Below are 20775 nucleotides of genomic sequence, written 5' to 3'. Positions count from 1 at the left end.
ACTCTCAGTGTGAGTATCATCAGTGTGAGGTGCTGAATGGAGGACCAGACACTCTGTGTGAGTATCATCAGTGTGAGGTGCTGAATGGAGGACCAGACACTCTCAGTGTGAGTATCATCAGTGTGTGGTGCTGAATGGAGGACCAGACACTCTGTGTGAGTATCATCAGTGTGTGGTGCTGAATGGAGGACCAGACACTCTCAGTGTTAGTATCATCAGTGTGAGGTGCTGAATGGAGGACCAGACACTCTCAGTGTGAGTATCATCAGTGTGTGGTGCTGAATGGGGGACCAGACACTCTCAGTGTGAGTATCATCAGTGTGAGGTGCTGAATGGGGGACCAGACACTCTCAGTGTGAGTATCATCAGTGTGAGGTGCTGAATGGAGGACCAGACACTCTCAGTGTGAGTATCATCAGTGTGTGGTGCTGAATGGAGGACCAGACACTCTCAGTGTTAGTATCATCAGTGTGAGGTGCTGAATGGGGGACCAGACACTCTCAGTGTGAGTATCATCAGTGTGAGGTGCTGAATGGGGGACCAGGCACTCTCAGTGTTAGTATCATCAGTGTGAGGTGCTGAATGGAGGACCAGACACTCTCAGTGTTAGTATCATCAGTGTGTGGTGCTGAATGGGGGACCAGACACTCAGTGTGAGTATCATCAGTGTGTGGTGCTGAATGGAGGACCAGACACTCTCAGTGTTAGTATCATCAGTGTGAGGTGCTGAATGGAGGACCAGACACTCTCAGTGTGAGTATCATCAGTGTGTGGTGCTGAATGGAGGACCAGACACTCTCAGTGTTAGTATCATCAGTGTGAGGTGCTGAATGGAGGACCAGACACTCTCAGTGTTAGTATCATCAGTGTGAAGTGCTGAATGGGGGACCAGACACTCTCAGTGTGAGTATCATCAGTGTGAGGTGCTGAATGGGGGACCAGGCACTCTCAGTGTTAGTATCATCAGTGTGAGGTGCTGAATGGAGGACCAGACACTCTCAGTGTTAGTATCATCAGTGTGTGGTGCTGAATGGGGGACCAGACACTCAGTGTGAGTATCATCAGTGTGTGGTGCTGAATGGAGGACCAGACACTCTCAGTGTTAGTATCATCAGTGTGAGGTGCTGAATGGAGGACCAGACACTCTCAGTGTGAGTATCATCAGTGTGTGGTGCTGAATGGAGGACCAGACACTCTCAGTGTTAGTATCATCAGTGTGAGGTGCTGAATGGAGGACCAGACACTCTCAGTGTGAGTATCATCAGTGTGTGGTGCTGAATGGGGGACCAGACACTCTCAGTGTGAGTATCATCAGTGTGAGGTGCTGAATGGGGGACCAGGCACTCTCAGTGTTAGTATCATCAGTGTGAGGTGCTGGATGGAGGACCAGACACTCTCAGTGTTAGTATCATCAGTGTGTGGTGCTGAATGGGGGATCAGACACTCAGTGTGAGTATCATCAGTGTGAGGTGCTGAATGGGGGACCAGACACACTCAGTGTTAGTATCATCAGTGTGTGGTGCTGAATGGGGGACCAGACACTCTCAGTGTTAGTATCATCAGTGTGAGGTGCTGAATGGGGGACCAGACACTCTCAGTGTGAGTATTATCAGTGTGAGGTGCTGAATGGGGGACCAGACACTCTCAGTGTGAGGTGCTGAATGGGGGACCAGACACTCTCATTGTGTGGTGCTGAATGGGGGACCAGACACTCTCAGTGTTAGTATCATCAGTGTGAGGTGCTGAATGGAGGACCAGACACTCTCAGTGTGAGTATCATCAGTGTGTGGTGCTGAATGGGGGACCAGACACTCTCAGTGTGAGGTGCTGAATGGGGGACCAGACACTCTCAGTGTGAGTATCATCAGTGTGTGGTGCTGAATGGAGGACCAGACACTCAGTGTGAGTATCATCAGTGTGAGGTGCTGAATGGGGGACCAGACACTCTCAGTGTGAGGTGCTGAATGGGGGACCAGACACTCTCAGTGTGTGGTGCTGAATGGGGGGCCAGACACTCTCAGTGTGAGTATCATCAATGTGTGGTGCTGAATGGGGGACCAGACACTCTCAGTGTGAGTATCATCAGTGTGTGGTGCTGAATGGAGGACCAGACACTCTCAGTGTGAGTATCATCAGTGTGTGGTGCTGAATGGAGGACCAGACACTCTCAGTGTTAGTATCATCAGTGTGTGGTGCTGAATGGGGTCCAGACACTCTCAGTGTGAGTATCATCAGTGTGAGGTGCTGAATGGGGGACCAGACACTCTCAGTGTAAGTATCATCAGTGTGTGGTGCTGAATGGGGGACCAGACACTCTCAGTGTTAGTATCATCGGTGTATGGTGCTGAATGGAGGACCAGACACTCTCAGTGTGAGTATCATCAGTGAGGTGCTGAATGGGGGACCAGACACTCTCAGTGTGAGGTGCTGAATGGGGGACCAGACACTCTCAGTGTTAGTATCATCAGTGTGTGGTGCTGAATGGGGGACCAGACACTCTCAGTGTGAGTATCATCAGTGTGTGGTGCTGAATGGGGGACCAGACACTCTCAGTGTTAGTATTATCAGTGTGAGGTGCTGGATGGGGGACCAGACACTCTCAGTGTGAGTATCATCAGTGTGAGGTGCTGAATGGGGGACCAGACACTCTCAGTGTGAGGTGCTGAATGGGGGACCAGACACTCTCAGTGTGAGTATCATCAGTGTGAGGTGCTGAATGGAGTACCAGACACTCTCAGTGTTAGTATCATCAGTGTGAGGTGCTGAATGGGGGACCAGACACTCTCAGTGTTAGTATCATCAGTGTGTGGTGCTGAATGGGGGACCAGACACTCTCAGTGTTAGTATCATCAGTGTGAGGTGCTGAATGGAGGACCAGACACTCTCAGTGTTAGTATCATCAGTGTGTGGTGCTGAATGGAGGACCAGGCACTCTCAGTGTGAGTATCATCAGTGTGAGGTGCTGAATGGGGGACCAGACACTCTCAGTGTGAGGTGCTGAATGGGGGACCAGACACTCTCAGTGTGAGTATCATCAGTGTGAGGTGCTGAATGGAGTACCAGACACTCTCAGTGTTAGTATCATCAGTGTGAGGTGCTGAATGGGGGACCAGACACTCTCAGTGTTAGTATCATCAGTGTGTGGTGCTGAATGGGGGACCAGACACTCTCAGTGTTAGTATCATCAGTGTGAGGTGCTGAATGGAGGACCAGACACTCTCAGTGTTAGTATCATCAGTGTGTGGTGCTGAATGGAGGACCAGGCACTCTCAGTGTGAGTATCATCAGTGTGTGGTGCTGAATGGGGGACCAGACACTCTCAGTGTGAGTATCATCAGTGTGAGGTGCTGAATGGGGGACCAGGTCAGTAGTTGAATCATTCCTTTAGTTTCTTCAGCGTATTCTTCTGACAGGATGGTCTTGTGCATTGTGACTTCTGACCCCTGACCTGTCTTCTCACGCATCACCCCACCCCCACCTCAGACCATCTACGGTGCCATGCTGAACAGGACCCCCTGTGTCATCCTGGAGGGGTCAGGGAGACTTGCGGACGTCGTCGCCCATGTGGCTGGTCTCCCTGTTACCAAGGTTACCCTGTCTGTCATCCACCAGCTAATGAAGCGGTTCTTCGGTTCGGAGTATGACTCCTTCACAGAGCTCAAGATCATAGAATGGACCAAGAAGGTAACACATACATAGCCTCGTTAAATCAGCCTGATCTTGCGAACTCACATTCTAGAAAACGTGTAGAGCAGCGGTCATTCTGGTTTCACAAGGGTAGTAAATACATGGAGCTTCTTCTTAAAGTGAATACTTTATACTGTAGCTGAGTTTCTGTCCTTTATTCCAGATTCAGGACATCGTCAGGATGCCTCAGCTACTGACAGTGTTCCGTATGAGTGAAGACAACCATGGTGATGTTGATGTGGCCATTCTCCAGGCGCTGCTCAAAGGTAACAACCAGGCCTTGTGGCCTCTCAGAATAACAGGTTCTTCTGCTGAGTCACAGAGTAACATTACTAATGCTGAGTACCGCTGAGTCACAGAGTAACATTACTAATGCTGAGTACCTCAGAATAACAGGTTCTTCTGCTGAGTCACAGAGTAACATTACTAATGCTGAATACCTCAGAATAACAGGTTCTTCTGCTGAGTCACAGAGTAACATTACTAATGCTGAGTACCTCAGAATAACAGGTTCTTCTGCTGAGTCACAGAGTAACATTACTAATGCTGAGTACCTCAGAATAACAGGTTCTTCTGCTGAGTCACAGAGTAACATTACTAATGCTGAGTACCTCAGAATAACAGGTTCTTCTGCTGAGTCACAGAGTAACATTACTAATGCTGAATACCTCAGAATAACAGGTTCTTCTGCTGAGTCACAGAGTAACATTACTAATGCTGAGTACCTCAGAATAACAAGTTCTTCTGCTGAGTCACAGAGTAACATTACTAATGCTGAGTACCTCAGAATAACAGGTTCTTCTGCTGAGTCACAGAGTAACATTACTAATGCTGAGTACCGCTGAGTCACAGAGTAACATTACTAATGCTGAATACCTCAGAATAACAGGTTCTTCTGCTGAGTCACAGAGTAACATTACTAATGCTGAATACCTCAGAATAACAGGTTCTTCTGCTGAGTCACAGAGTAACATTACTAATGCTGAATACCTCAGAATAACAGGTTCTTCTGCTGAGTCACAGAGTAACATTACTAATGCTGAGTACCTCAGAATAACAAGTTCTTCTGCTGAGTCACAGAGTAACATTACTAATGCTGAGTACCTCAGAATAACAGGTTCTTCTGCTGAGTCACAGAGTAACATTACTAATGCTGAGTACCGCTGAGTCACAGAGTAACATTACTAATGCTGAATACCTCAGAATAACAGGTTCTTCTGCTGAGTCACAGAGTAACATTACTAATGCTGAGTACCTCAGAATAACAGGTTCTTCTGCTGAGTCACAGAGTAACATTACTAATGCTGAGTACCGCTGAGTCACAGAGTAACATTACTAATGCTGAGTACCTCAGAATAACAGGTTCTTCTACTGAGTCACAGAGTAACATTACTAATGCTGAGTACCTCAGAATAACAGGTTCTTCTGCTGAGTCACAGAGTAACATTACTAATGCTGAGTACCGCTGAGTCACAGAGTAACATTACTAATGCTGAGTACCTCAGAATAACAAGTTCTTCTGCTGAGTCACAGAGTAACATTACTAATGCTGAGTACCTCAGAATAACAGGTTCTTCTGCTGAGTCACAGAGTAACATTACTAATGCTGAGTACCGCTGAGTCACAGAGTAACATTACTAATGCTGAATACCTCAGAATAACAGGTTCTTCTGCTGAGTCACAGAGTAACATTACTAATGCTGAATACCTCAGAATAACAGGTTCTTCTGCTGAGTCACAGAGTAACATTACTAATGCTGAATACCTCAGAATAACAGGTTCTTCTGCTGAGTCACAGAGTAACATTACTAATGCTGAGTACCTCAGAATAACAAGTTCTTCTGCTGAGTCACAGAGTAACATTACTAATGCTGAGTACCTCAGAATAACAGGTTCTTCTGCTGAGTCACAGAGTAACATTACTAATGCTGAGTACCGCTGAGTCACAGAGTAACATTACTAATGCTGAATACCTCAGAATAACAGGTTCTTCTGCTGAGTCACAGAGTAACATTACTAATGCTGAGTACCTCAGAATAACAGGTTCTTCTGCTGAGTCACAGAGTAACATTACTAATGCTGAGTACCGCTGAGTCACAGAGTAACATTACTAATGCTGAGTACCTCAGAATAACAGGTTCTTCTACTGAGTCACAGAGTAACATTACTAATGCTGAGTACCTCAGAATAACAGGTTCTTCTGCTGAGTCACAGAGTAACATTACTAATGCTGAGTACCGCTGAGTCACAGAGTAACATTACTAATGCTGAGTACCTCAGAATAACAGGTTCTTCTACTGAGTCACAGAGTAACATTACTAATGCTGAATACCTCAGAATAACAGGTTCTTCTGCTGAGTCACAGAGTAACATTACTAATGCTGAGTACCTCAGAATAACAGGTTCTTCTGCTGAGTCACAGAGTAACATTACTAATGCTGAATACCTCAGAATAACAGGTTCTTCTGCTGAGTCACAGAGTAACATTACTAATGCTGAGTACCTGAGCAGCACATTGTCCGCTTGGTTTCCAGACAGTGTGTTAATGTTGAAACATTAGACTCTTTTTGACACTTCCTGAAGTAGATGATTGAGTTTAGGATGTCTCTCAGACTGAGACGTTCTGTAAATAGTCTCATTCATCATCATCTAGAAGAATCTGAGTGCCTCATCTGGACATTCTGATGCTTCCTGGTGTCACATATTACCAGACTACTGCAGGCTGTCCCATATTAAGCTCTAAGCATGGGCATTACTTCTAAATGATGCAGAGTAAGTCACTTTCTTTCTAAATTCCACATTGGAAGAATGGTTTCCATATCAGTTTTTGCCTTAGTTATAAGGTCTAGAGTTCAGAGAAACGACGGCCCTAGTTCTAATCCAGGTTTATCTCTCTCCTCCTCCCCTCCCAGTCAACAGGAGCAGTGAGTCTGTTGGGATGGAGCGCTGGGAGAGACAACTGGAGCTAGCCGTAGCCTGGAACAGAGTGGACATCGCTAAGACTGACATCTTCACTGAGGATAGCCAGTGGAAGGTAAGGCCGGCGGGGGATTCCTTGTCTCATCACGCTCTATTGAATCCTCATGGCGGACCGGACACCTGCAAGCTGGGTAGGTTAGTCAGTTGTACGGTGTCCCCTCCAACACATTGGTTCGGCTAACTTTCGGGCAGAGCAGTGTGTAGAAGAAGCAGTGAGGCTCTTCCAAGCCCTTTGGGGGGTTGCTGCAATGAGAGAAGGTCATAACTATACAATTGGATACCACTATACCACGATACCACGATACCACGAAACCACGAAACCACGAAACCACGATACCACGAAACCACGAAACCACGATACCACGATATCACGATACCACGAAACCACGAAACCACGATACCACGAAACCACGATACCACGAAACCACGATATCACGATACCGCGAAACCGCGATACCGCGATACCGCGAAACCGCGATACCGCGATACCGCGATACCGCGATATCACGATACCACGAAACCACGGTACCACGGTACCACGAAACCACGATATCACGAAACCACGATATCACGATACCACAATACCACGAAACCACGATATCACGATACCACGAAACCACGAAACCACGATACCACGATACCACTATACCACGATACCACGATACCACGATACCACGAAACCACGAAACCACGATACCACGATACCACGATACCACGAAACCACGAAACCACGATACCACGAAACCATGAAACCACGAAACCACGATACCACGAAAGTGGGGTATAATTTGATCAATATAAAAAAACATTAGATAAACAGTTTTTATGCGAGTACAGTCATACTGTATAAAAATAAATCACGACAGCTGTGATGGCAATAGGAAGTTTCGGTACAATTGTATAAATGCTGACAGGTCATTTGTTCATTCGACATGTTGGGATCTTTTTGTGTCAGTAAAATTAATAATGCGAGAAATGGATGGAAATCCTTTCTGTTTAAATGTTGATATTATAACCAGCATATGGAAGTAAAGTCAGGTGATGATATGTTGTGTGGTCCTCCCACTACGACTCGTTTATTAGGCTAAATTAAATTAAATGATGATGAACTTCACAGGGTGGTGAAATTGCCTGGTGATGATCTTGATGATCCTGTCCTTTCTAATAAACATCAAGGGTCTTATTCTGGTGACATGAAGATTGATGCTTGCCATTTGACAAATACAAATATTCTTATCAATAATAATCTTGTCATGTAGACTAGCCTACCTCCACAGCCTACCTCCACAGCCTACCTGCACAGCCTACCTGCACAGCCTACCCGCACACCCTACCCGCACAGCCTACCCGCACAGCCTACCCGCACTGCCTACCCGCACTGCCTACCCGCACAGCCAACCTGCACAGCCTACCGGCTGTATCTGCCAGCTGTTGGCTGGAGTGAAAGTGCCAAAACCAGAGGAGGCACATTTGCTGTTTAATGCAACAGTTTTTGTGACAAAACTATCGGTAGATTTTACAAACACATTGAACTTTAGATTTTTATTCGGTACATGAAAAACTTCCGCGAAAAATGACATTTTGTGTGTACTATGTCATCACCCACTGACTGTTATCAGCAACAACTCCGTTTGATGGAAACGCACCACAGAACATATTTTCTTTATGCGGATTTTACAATATTCGCATGGAAATCTGTCGCCAATTGGATGGAAAATCAAATCATATCAAATTTTATTTGTCACATGCACCGACTACAACAGGTGTAGACCTTACAGTGAAATACTTACTTACAGCCCTTAACCAACAATGCAGTTTTAAGAAAATACCTAAAAAATTAAGAGTTAAGATTAACAAATAATTAAAGAGCAGCAGTAAATAACAATAGCGGGGCTATATACAGGGGGTATTGGCACAGAGTCAATGGTTATAGACAAAATGTAGTATTTTAAAAGGTAATTTCAAGATGACAGTATTATTATCATGTTGAAGAAATCCCTCTCCTCCTGTCCAGTCCAGTGACCTGCATCAGGCCATGTTCTCAGCCCTGCTGGGCCACAAGCCCCAGTTTGTCCGGCTGCTCCTGGAGAACGGAGTGTGTCTGAGAGAGTTCCTGGGGGACCAGACCACTCTGTGTGACCTCTACACCCAGCTGCCCACTTCCTGCTTCTTCCTGCGCCGCCTGGCCAAGCGCATCCAGACTGAGAAGAGTCGACGGAGTCAGACCCTGAGTCCTCGGGACGCTGCAGGGAGGACCATCTCTCTCAGTCACGTCTCGGATGAAATACGCCACCTACTGGGCAGTTTCACCCAGCCCCTCTACCCCTTGCCTGGCCTGCACTCCACCAGGTACTCAAAGGGGCCCAAGGAGGATGTCGCTGTCACAGTGAGTATCAAACTGTATCAGACAGCATCTCCATGGTCACAGAAGCAGTGGATCTGGTGTGGTGTCATAATATCGTGGCCAGTTATTTAGATGTCTCGTGTAGCTGCCAGCTAGAAATACTACAAAGAGACTCTCTGGTTTCTGTAGCTGCTAGCTAGATATACCTTATAGAGACTATATATCTCTGGTTTCTGTAGCTGCTAGCTAGATATAACTTATAGAGACTATATATCTCTGGTTTCTGTAGCTGCTAGCTAGATATACCTTATAGAGACTATATATCTCTGGTTTCTGTAGCTGCTAGCTAGATATACCTTATAGAGACTATATATCTCTGGTTTCTGTAGCTGCTAGCTAGATATACCTTATAGAGACTATATGTGACCCGTTTCAGAAAACTAGGCGTATGTCGCAAGTCAGGACTTCACAAGAGAGCCATTTGAATGTTTTTTTTTGTCAGAAATGCTTCTGGAACATGTGAACTTTCATGTGCCTTAATAACAAACTTGTATGCCATCTGTAAATACGAATAAAAATGTTAAATTACGAGCCTTGTTGGTTTAGCCACAGAAAAAGACAACAACGTTCCCACTAGCCATGATTGGCTGAGATAATGAGTGGGCTGGACATGCGAGAAATTGCCAAGAAACTGAAGATCTCGTACAATGCTGTGTACTACTCCCTTCACATAACAGCACAAACTGGCTCTAACCAGAATAGAAAGAGGAGTGGGAGGCCCCGGTGCACAACTGAGCAAGAGGACAAATACATTAGAGTGTCTAGTTTGAAAAACAGACGCCTCACAAGTTCTCAACTGGTAGCTTCATTAAATAGTACCCGCAAACACCAGTCTCAACGTCAACAGTGAAGGGGCGACTCCGGGACGCTGGCCTTCTAGGCAGAGTTGCAAAGAAAAATCCATATCTCAGACTGGCCAATAAAAAGAAAAGATTAAGATGGGCAAAGGAAGACAGACACTGGACAGAGGAAGTCTGCCTAGAAGGCCAATATCCCGGAGTCGCCTCTTCACTGTTGACGTTGAGACTGGACAGACGAACTCTGCCTAGAAGGCCAATATCCCGGAGTCGCCTCTTCACTGTTGACGTTGAGACTGGACAGAGGAACTCTGCCTAGAAGGCCAGCATCCCGGAGTTGCCTCTTCACTGTTGACGTTGAGACTGGACAGAGGAACTCTGCCTAGAAGGCCAGCATCCTGGAGTCGCCTCTTCACTGTTGACGTTGAGACTGGGGTTTTGCGGGAGTAGCGCAGGCGATGTTTTGATAAAACTTCTGTAGCGTTTACTCAGATCTGCTTTATTAAAGTCCCCAGCTTCAATAAATGCGGGATATACGGTTTCCAGTTTGCACAAAGCCCAGTGTAGTTCCTTGAGACATGTCGTGGTATCGGCTTGAGGAGGGATATACACGGCTGTGACGTTGATCGAAGAGAATTCCTTCGGAAGGTGTTACGGTCAGCATTTGATTGTGAGGTATTCCAGGTTGGGTGAACTAAAGGACTTTCCTGTACGGTACCACAATCACACCATGAGTAGTTAATCATAAAACATACATCTCCACTTTTCTCTTTCCCGGAGAGTTCTTTCTTCCTGTCTGCTCCATGTACTGAGAACCCAGCTGGCTGTATGGACGGGGACAGTATATCCGGAGAGAGCCATGATTCCATGAAACAGAGGATGTTACTAACCCACCTATCTGCTCTGTGTTAGCTGCCTACTGACCCTCCTATCTGCTCTGTTTTAGCTGCCTACTGACCCACCTATCTGCTCTGTTTTAGCTGCCTACTGACCCACCTATCTGCTCTGTGTTAGCTGCCTACTGACCCACCTATCTGCTCTGTTTTAGCTGCCTACTGACCCAACTATCTGCTCTGTGTTAGCTGCCTACTGACCCACCTATCTGCTCTGTGCTAGCTGCCTACTGACCTACCTATCTGCTCTGTGTTAGCTGCCTACTGACCCACCTATCTGCTCTGTGCTAGCTGCCTACTGACCCACCTATCTGCTCTGTGCTAGCTGCCTACTGACCCACCTATCTGTTCTGTGCTAGCTGCCACCCAAAGAGCAGCTGGAGCTCCAGGCCTCGCCAGACCCAGACAGAGGACCAGGGAGAGATTCAGAAAGGGGCGAGGAGACCTTCAGAGACCCAGGCGGAGACCTTTTCCTCTGGGCCATCCTGCAGAACAAGAAAGAGCTGGCTGAGATTGCCTGGGAGCAGGTAGAGTAGGAACCAGTGCAGGGCAGTCTAAATATGGAACTGACTGTCTGGTGTAGTTATCTAGTTATCCCAAAGTATTCATTCTGCAGTTTAAGCAAAATGCTTGAAAAAGACTAAATTAGAATATATGATTAAAAAAGCATTATTACTCTTATCATGTTTGTTTGTTGTGTGCAGTCCCGGGACTGTATGTCAGCAGCTCTGGCCGCTAGTAAGATCCTGAAGAAGTTGGCTGAGGAAGGAGCGGAAGAGGAGGATGAGGCGGAGGAGATGAGAGAACTGGCCAAACACTATGAGAGACACGCCATCGGTACAGTAGCCTTCACACTGAGACATATTGTCCTTATTAACTATCGGTACAGTAGCCTTCACACTGAGACATATTGTCCTTATTAACTATCGGTACAGTAGCCTTCACACTGAGACATACTGTCCTTATTAACTATCGGTACAGTAGCCTTCACACTGAGACATATTGTCCTTATTAACTATCGGTACAGTAGCCTTCACACTGAGACATATTGTCCTTATTAACTATCGGTACAGTAGCCTTCACACTGAGACATATTGTCCTTATTAACTATCGGTACAGTAGCCTTCACACTGAGACATATTGTCCTTATTAACTATCGGTACAGTAGCCTTCACACTGAGACATATTGTCCTTATTAACTATCGGTACAGTAGCCTTCACACTGAGACATACTGTCCTTATTAACTATCGGTACAGTAGCCTTCACACTGAGACATGTCCTTACTAACCTTCGCCCCAGTCTGTCCTGAGTGCTCTGGAGCAGGTTTTCATCAAGGATCTCTCTGTACTTTGCTACGTTCATCTTTCCCTCGATCCTGACTAGTCTCCCAGTCCCTGCCGCTGAAAAACATCCCCACAACATGATGCTGCCACCACCATGCTTCACTGTAGGGATGGTGCCAGGTTTCCTCCAGACATGATGCTTGGCATTCAGGCCAAAGAGTTCAATCTTGGTTTCATCAGACCACTGAATCTTGATGTGATGTGATATGACTCTATACTGGAGGCGCCCAGGATTGGAGTCCACCTGTGGTAAATTCAGGCCTTTATGGTAGAGGGGCCAGACAGAAGCCAGGTTTCCTCCAGACATGATGCTGCCACCACCATGCTTCACCGTAGGGATGGTGCCAGGTTTCCTCCAGACATGATGCTGCCACCACCATGCTTCACCGTAGGGATGGTGCCAGGTTTCCTCCAGACATGATGCTTGGCATTCAGACCAAAGAGTTCAATCTTGGTTTCATCAGACCAGAGTGGTCTGTTATGTGCCTTTTACTGAGAAGTGGCTTCCGTCTGGCCACTCTACCAAAAATGCCTGATTTGTGGAGTGCTGCAGAGATGGTTGTCCTTCTGGAAGGTTCTCCCATCTCCACAGAGGAACTCTGGAGCTCTGTCAGGGTGACCATCGGGTTCTTGGTCACCTCCCTGACCAAGGCCATTCTACCCTGATTGCTCAGTTTGGCCGGATGGCCAGCTCCAGGAAGAGTCTTGGTGGTTCCAAACTTCTTCCATTTAAGAATGATGGAGGCCACTGTGTTCTTGGGGACCTTCAATGCTGCAGAAATGTGTTGGTCCCCTTCCCCAGATCTGTACCTTGACACAATCCTGTCTCGAAGCTCTACGGACAAGCATAGTGTGTGTGTGTGTTGAGAGTGTCAGCGTAGTGTGTGTGTGTGTTGAGAGTGTCAGCGTAGTGTGTGTGTGTGTTGGAAGTGTCAGCGTCGTGTGTGTGTGTGTTGGGAGTGTCAGCGTAGTGTGTGTGTGTGTTGAGAGTGTCAGCGTAGTGTGTGTGTGTGTTGGGAGTGTCAGCGTAGTGTGTGTGTTGGGAGTGTGTTGGGAGTGTCAGCGTAGTGTGTGTGTGTGTTGAGAGTGTCAGCGTAGTATGTGTGTGTGTTGTGAGTGTCAGCGTAGTGTGTGTGTGTGTGTTGAGTGTCAGCGTAGTATGTGTGTGTGTTGTGAGTGTCAGCGTAGTGTGTGTGTGTGTTGTGAGTGTCAGCGTAGTGTGTGTGTGTGTTGTGAGTGTCAGCGTAGTGTGTGTGTGTGTTGAGAGTGTCAGCGTAGTGTGTGTGTGTGTTGTGAGTGTCAGCGTAGTGTGTGTGTGTGTGTGTTGAGTGTCAGCGTAGTATGTGTGTGTGTTGTGAGTGTCAGCGTAGTGTGTGTGTGTGTTGTGAGTGTCAGCGTTGTGTGTGTGTGTGTTGTGAGTGTCAGCGTAGTGTGTGTGTGTGTTGAGAGTGTCAGCGTAGTATGTGTGTGTGTTGGGAGTGTCAGCGTAGTGTGTGTGTGTTGAGTGTCAGCGTAGTATGTGTGTGTGTTGAGAGTGTCAGCGTAGTGTGTGTGTTTGGAGTGTCAGCGTAGTGTGTGTGTGTGTGTTGAGTGTCAGCGTAGTATGTGTGTGTGTTGAGAGTGTCAGCGTAGTGTGTGTGTTGGGAGTGTCAGCGTAGTGTGTGTGTGTGTTGGGAGTGTCAGCGTAGTGTGTGTGTGTGTTGTGAGTGTCAGCGTAGTGTGTGTGTGTGTTGTGAGTGTCAGCGTAGTGTGTGTGTGTGTTGTGAGTGTCAGCGTAGTGTGTGTGTGTGTTGTGAGTGTCAGCGTAGTGTGTGTGTGTGTTGTGAGTGTCAGCGTAGTGTGTGAGTGTGTTGAGAGTGTCAGCGTAGTGTGTGTGTGTGTTGAGTGTCAGCGTAGTGTGTGTGTGTGTTGTGTGTGTGTGTGTTGGGAGTGTCAGCGTAGTGTGTGTGTGTGTTGAGAGTGTCAGCGTAGTGTGTGTGTGTGTTGAGAGTGTGTTGAGAGTGTCAGCGTAGTGTGTGTGTGTGTTGAGAGTGTCAGCGTAGTGTGTGTGTGTGTTGAGAGTGTCAGCGTAGTGTGTGTGTGTGTTGTGAGTGTCAGCGTAGTGTGTGTGTGTGTGTTGTGAGTGTCAGCGTAGTGTGTGTGTTGTGAGTGTCAGCGTAGTGTGTGGTCAGAGTCCAGTGAGTGTGTGGTCAGAGTCCAGTGAGTGTGTGGGTAGAGTCCAGTGAGTGTGTGGTCAGAGTCCAGTGAGTGTGTGGTCAGAGTCCAGTGAGTGTGTGGTCAGAGTCCAGTGAGTGTGTGGGTAGAGTCCAGTGAGTGTGTGGGTAGAGTCCAGTGAGTGTGTGGGTAGAGTCCAGTGTTCAGCAGTCTAATGGCTTGGGGGTAGAAGCTGTTAAGAGCCTTTTGGTCCCAGACTTGGCGCTCCGGTAACGCTTGCCGTGCGATAGCATAATGAACAGTCTATGACTTGGGTGGCTGGAGTCTTTGACAATTTTGACAGCGCCTGGTATAGAGGTTCTTGACGGCAGGGAGCTTGGCCCCAGTGATGTACGCGCTACCCTCCTGTCGCTATTTACGGTCCGATGCTGAGCAGTTGCTACATCAAGCGGTCTCCAATAACACCTGTACACACATAGTTACGCAGTGCAGGTTTAATCTGTATATTTTGAACCTAGCTTTTACTTCGTGCTTTGCACCTATCAGTACACTCGCAATGGCCGCCGGTCCGCCCATTATGCCATCATTAACTTGAATGGGGACGCCCATTCTATTGATTCTATTTCTATCACTGAGACATCCTGTCTGTATTAACCACTGATCTAGTGCAGCACAGACACACAATACAGCACTGAGACATCCTGTCTGTATTAACCACTGATCTAGTGCAGCACAGACACACAATACAGCACTGAGACATCCTGTCTGTATTAACCACTGATCTAGTGCAGCACAGACACACAATACAGCACTGAGACATCCTGTCTGTATTAACCAATTAAATAGTGCAGCACAGTGTCGTGGAAATTCATGTATACTGAGAGAGATTTGGACCATTATTCAAACAATCAATCTTTATTTAACAGCGATTCATTATTGCAATAATTGTCACGCCCTCATCTGTTTCACCTGTCCTTGTGCTTGTCTCCAAATCAAGTCAAATCAAATGTATTTATATAGCCCTTCGTACATCAGCTGATATCTCAAAGTGCTGTACAGAAACCCAGCCTAAAACCCCAAACAGCAAGCAATGCAGGTGTAGAAGCACTCCACCCCCTCCAGGTGTCGCCCATCTTCCCCACTTATCCTCTGGGTATTTATACCTGTGTTTTCTGTCTGTCTGTGCCAGTTCGTTTTGTTTGTTCAAGTCAACCAGCGTTTTCTCAGCTGTTATATAGATTATCTGACGTCTTTCCAAATGGGCAAAACTACCTACACAGTACCCGTCTCCTATCTAACTATGTAACACGGTCCCAACAAACCACATCTTACCTTGTATTTTCTAAGTACCAGGAATAACAAAACACTCACAATAACACCCAACAACAGTAACCCAGGGCATACCTGCTTACCTCATTTATCACAACATTTGATCAAAACATTACATATTATGTCAGATGCCTCCGCAAGGTTTCACCTGCACTCTAGTTCCTCATTGTATGAGCTTCACCAAGACCGCTCGCGCTCTAGTTCCTCATTGTATGAGCTTCACCAAGCCACGTGTCCTCGCTAGACGGCTCACGCTCTAGTTCCTCATTGTATGAGCTTCACCAAGCCACGTGCCCTCGCTAGACGGCTCGCGCTCTAGTTCCTCATTGTATGAGCTTCACCAAGCCACGTGTCCTCGCTAGACGGCTCGCGCTCTAGTTCCTCATTGTATGAGCTTCACCAAGCCACGTGCCCTCGCTAGACGGCTCGCGCTCTAGTTCCTCATTGTATGAGCTTCACCAAGCCACGTGCCCTCGCTAGACGGCTCGCGCTCTAGTTCCTCATTGTATGAGCTTCACCAAGCCACGTGTCCTCGCTAGACGGCTCACGCTCTAGTTCCTCATTGTATGAGCTTCACCAAGCCACGTGTCCTCGCTAGACGGCTCACGCTCTAGTTCCTCATTGTATGAGCTTCACCAAGCCACGTGCCCTCGCTAGACGGCTCGCGCTCTAGTTCCTCATTGTATGAGCTTCACCAAGCCACGTGTCCTCGCTAGACGGCTCACGCTCTAGTTCCTCATTGTATGAGCTTCACCAAGCCACGTGCCCTCGCTAGACGGCTCGCGCTCTAGTTCCTCATTGTATGAGCTTCACCAAGCCACGTGCCCTCGCTAGACGGCTCGCGCTCTAGTTCCTCATTGTATGAGCTTCACCAAGCCACGTGCCCTCGCTAGACGGCTCGCGCTCTAGTTCCTCATTGTATGAGCTTCACCAAGCCACGTGTCCTCGCTAGACGGCTCACGCTCTAGTTCCTCATTGTATGAGCTTCACCAAGCCACGTGTCCTCGCTAGACGGCTCACGCTCTAGTTCCTCATTGTATGAGCTTCACCAAGCCACGTGCCCTCGCTAGACGGCTCGCGCTCTAGTTCCTCATTGTATGAGCTTCACCAAGCCACGTGTCCTCGCTAGACGGCTCACGCTCTAGTTCCTCATTGTATGAGCTTCACCAAGCCACGTGTCCTCGCTAGACGGCTCGCGCTCTAGTTCCTCATTGTATGAGCTTCACCAAGCCACGTGCCCTCGCTAGACGGCTCGCGCTCTAGTTCCTCATTGTATGAGCTTCACCAAGCCACGTGCCCTCGCTAGACGGCTCGCGCTCTAGTTCCTCATTGTATGAGCTTCACCAAGCCACGTGTCCTCGCTAGACGGCTCGCGCTCTAGTTCCTCATTGTATGAGCTTCACCAAGCCACGTGTCCTCGCTAGACGGCTCACGCTCTAGTTCCTCATTGTATGAGCTTCACCAAGCCACGTGTCCTCGCTAGACGGCTCACGCTCTAGTTCCTCATTGTATGAGCTTCACCAAGCCACGTGCCCTCGCTAGACCGCTCACGCTCTAGTTCCTCATTGTATGAGCTTCACCAAGCCACGTGTCCTCGCTAGACGGCTCACGCTCTAGTTCCTCATTGTATGAGCTTCACCAAGCCACGTGTCCTCGCTAGACGGCTCACGCTCTAGTTCCTCATTGTATGAGCTTCACCAAGCCACGTGCCCTCGCTAGACCGCTCCCGCTCTTGAAGATAGAAGTTCTAATTTGTGATCTGTTTGAGAGATGTTCAGTCAGTGAATCAGGTTTTCTCCGTGGTAACCGTACATGCCTTCAAACTACCATAAAACACCTTCAATTATGCCCTTACCTAAGGAAATGTTTTGGGGGGGCTCTATGCAACACCCTTAAACAATTCCCTTATTTAAGGGAAAAGCATTCCTTCAAGTAAACTCTGAAGGGAAACTCAAGATGTTTTATGCAACCGGGCCCTGCACCGAAATATAAATTTTACCGGCACCAAAACTGAGTATCGACATCTATTTCAGTCCAAGTCAAGCACTGGAAATGAATGAGCAGACTTTGTTCTTTTACAAATTAGTCTCCCATCTGCCAGTCCTGTTATCTTGTGGTGAGACTGAGTGACCAAGTCCTGTCTCTCTTAGCTGTGTTCAGTGAGTGGTCCTGTCTGTCAGGTGTGTTCAGTGTATGTCCTGTGTGTGTGTGTGTGTTGTCTCAGGTGTGTTCAGTGTATGTCCTGTGTGTGTGTTGTCTCAGGTGTGTTCAGTGTATGTCCTGTGTGTGTGTTGTCTCAGGTGTGTTCAGTGAGTGCCACTGCTGTGATGAGGAGCGTGCCCAGAGGCTGCTAATCCGGGTCTCTTCATCCTGGGGTCAAACCACTTGTCTGAGGCTGGCTCTGGAGGCTGATGACAAGAGCTTTGTTGCTCACTCTGGGGTTCAGGTAGGTTAAAGGTCATTCTGGGGTTCAGGTAACTCCAGTTATATTATCACTACCCTTTTGAATTGTATTTAATTAATCACACTTCTCACAAATATTTTCCTTACACTGCCTTTGGTCTTGTGAGATCTAGTGGATCAAACTGTTTCTAAAGCAGGTGTTCCCTGTTGTGTGTTGTGTAGCACTGTGTCTGTGAATGGTTCTGAGTCGTCTGTTCTGTCTCCCCCAGGCTCTCCTGATCCAGAACTGGTCTCGAGTCGTCTGTTCTGTCTCCCCCAGGCTCTCCTGATCCAGATCTGGTCCCGAGTCGTCTGTTCTGTCTCCCCCAGGCTCCCCTGATCCAGAACTGGTCTCGAGTCGTCTGTTCTGTCTCCCCCAGATCTGGTCCCGAGTCGTCTGTTCTGTCTCCCCCAGGCTCCCCTGATCCAGAACTGGTCCCGAGTCGTCTGTTCTGTCTCCCCCAGGCTCTCCTGATCCAGAACTGGTCCCGAGTCGTCTGTTCTGTCTCCCCCAGGCTCTCCTGACCCAGAACTGGTTCCGAGTCGTATGTTCTGTCTCCCCCAGGCTCTCCTGATCCAGATCTGGTCCCGAGTCGTCTGTTCTGTCTCCCCCAAGCTCTCCTGACCCAGATCTGGTTCTGAGTCTGTTCTGTCTCCCCCAGGCTCTCCTGATCCAGATCTGGTCCCGAGTCGTCTGTTCTGTCTCCCCCAGGCTCTCCTGATCCATAACTGGTTCCGAGTCGTCTGTTCTGTCTCCCCCAGGCTCTCCTGATCCAGATCTGGTCCTGAGTTTTCCGTTCTGTTTCCTCCAGGCTCTCCTGACCCAGATCTGGTCCTGAGTTTTCTGTTCTGTTTCCCCCAGGCTCTCCTGACCCAGATCTGGTGTGGGGAGCTGGCGGCGGACAATCCTCTGTGGAGGGTGCTGCTATGTATGCTGTTCTTCCCTCTCATTTACACTGGCTTCCTGGGATTCAGGTAAATAACCTCTGACCCCTAACCTTGCCCCTAAGCCCTAACCTCTATCCCTGGCCCCTAACCCCTAACCATGGTCCATAACCTTGTCCCCTAACCCCGGCCCCCTAACCCTTAACTCTGTCCCGTAACCCTTCTGTGAAGGGTGCTGCTCTGTGCTGTTCTTCCTGCTCATCTACACTGGCTTCCTGGGATTCAGGTAGGTACTGGTGGCCACAGCTCTGTAACAATGTAGTGGTTTACCAGATATAGGAGGACAGAGTCTGGGTGAGGAGAGAGAATGTGGTAAAACCTCAGGCACACCACATGGTGGCAGCAACACCCAATGGGAAAAGACTGAACTGCCATCTTGCTCACTCAGGGAAGTGAATCTAACTGGATGTATAATTGACACCACGCTGAGCATGGTCTGGCTGAGTAATATCCTCTCTGATCCCCCAGGCGTGATGAGTCCATCCAGAGAGAGGCAGAGAGGAGTGCTGAGCTGCTCACCATGGAGTCATTAACAGGAAGCCAGGCCTGCACCAGGAGGAAGCCTCCTGTACAGTGAGTCTGATTATACACTGAGAGTCTGTCCCAGATGGCCTCCTATTCCCTATAAAAGAAAACTGAGGATGTGTCCCAGATGGCCCCCTATTCCCTATAAAAGTAGACTGAGGATGTGTCCCAGATGGCCCCCTATTCCCTATAAAAGTAGACTGAGAGTCTGTCCCAGATGGCCCCCTATTCCCTATAAAAGTAGACTGAGAGTCTGTCCCAGATGGACCCCTATTCCCTATAAAACTAGACTGAGAGTCTGTCCCAGATGGCTCCCTATTCCCTATAAAACTAGACTGAGAGTCTGTCCCAGATGGCCCCCTATTCCCTATAAAAGTAGACTGAGGATGTGTCCCAGATGTTCCCCTATTCCCTATGAAAGTAGTGCACTAGAAGGACAAAGGGTGACATTTCTGATGCATTGGTTTACATTCTGCATCTATAAACACCTACCTGACACCTCTCACCCTTGCCGTCTACCCCCTTAGTGACCTCCTTGCCAGGATCCCTCTGGGTCTGAAACCGTTGACAGTCTCCACCCGGCTGGTCAGCCTCTTCACCTCTCCTCAGGTAAACCCTTACCCAACCCCTCACCCTTGATCTCTGTTGACCTCTCCCCAGGGGAAGTTATGTTGTTGTTTTTAACCCTTACCCAACCCCTCACCCTTGACCTCTGTTGACCTCTCCTCAGGGGAAGTTATGTTGTTGTTTTTAACCCTTACCCAACCCCTCACCCTTGACCTCTGTTGACCTCTCCTCAGGGGAAGTTCTGCTGTTGTTTTTAACCCTTACCCAACCCCTCACCCTTGACCTCTGTTGACCTCTCCCCAGGGGAAGTTCTGCTGCTGTTTTTAACCCTTACCCAACCCTTCACCCCTGACCTCTGTTGATCTCTCCTCAGGTAAACCCTTACCCAATCCCTCACCCTTGATCTATGTTGACCTCTCCCCAGGTAAACCCTTACCCAACCCCTCACCCTTGACCTCTGTTGACCTCTCCCCAGGGGAAGTTCTGTTGTTGTTTTTAACCCTTACCCAACCCCTAACCCTTGACCTCTGTTGACCTCTCCCCAGGGGGAGTTCTGCTGTTGTTTTTAACCCTTACCTGACCCCTGACGTCTGTGGTGAAGTTCAACTGTTGCTGTTAAACCTTCCTGGCCCCTGACCTCTGTTGACCTCTCCCCAGGTGAAGTTCAACTGTTGTTGTTAACCATTACCTGACCCCTGACCTCTGTGGT

The 20775-nt window shown here is 48.1% G+C and overlaps 1 protein-coding gene across 5 annotated transcripts in view; it reads left to right on the top strand.

The window, feature by feature from the left end:
* Positions 1-20775, top strand: part of trpm2 (transient receptor potential cation channel, subfamily M, member 2) — an 81065-nt gene that overhangs the window by 12104 nt on the left and 48186 nt on the right. For 2 of the 5 annotated variants that reach the window (XM_055871960.1, XM_055871959.1), the window contains exons 7-16: positions 3484-3684; positions 3851-3953; positions 6600-6721; positions 8681-9052; positions 11120-11287; positions 11465-11597; positions 17888-18033; positions 18892-19004; positions 19443-19547; positions 20027-20108. In XM_055871960.1, the coding sequence (XP_055727935.1) occupies positions 3484-3684; positions 3851-3953; positions 6600-6721; positions 8681-9052; positions 11120-11287; positions 11465-11597; positions 17888-18033; positions 18892-19004; positions 19443-19547; positions 20027-20108 (1545 nt within the window). Of the gene's footprint in view, positions 1-3220; positions 3275-3483; positions 3685-3850; positions 3954-6599; positions 6722-8680; positions 9053-11119; positions 11288-11464; positions 11598-17887; positions 18034-18891; positions 19005-19183; positions 19201-19442; positions 19548-20026; positions 20109-20775 lie in introns of those variants that run through there. The other 3 variants (XM_055871962.1, XM_055871961.1, XM_055871963.1) reach the window with 3 other exon arrangements.

This window comes from Salvelinus fontinalis, chromosome 19 (genome assembly GCF_029448725.1).
Source record: "Salvelinus fontinalis isolate EN_2023a chromosome 19, ASM2944872v1, whole genome shotgun sequence".
NCBI classification, from domain to species: Eukaryota; Metazoa; Chordata; class Actinopteri; order Salmoniformes; family Salmonidae; genus Salvelinus; species Salvelinus fontinalis.
This window is presented reverse-complemented; position numbering and strand designations above follow the sequence as displayed.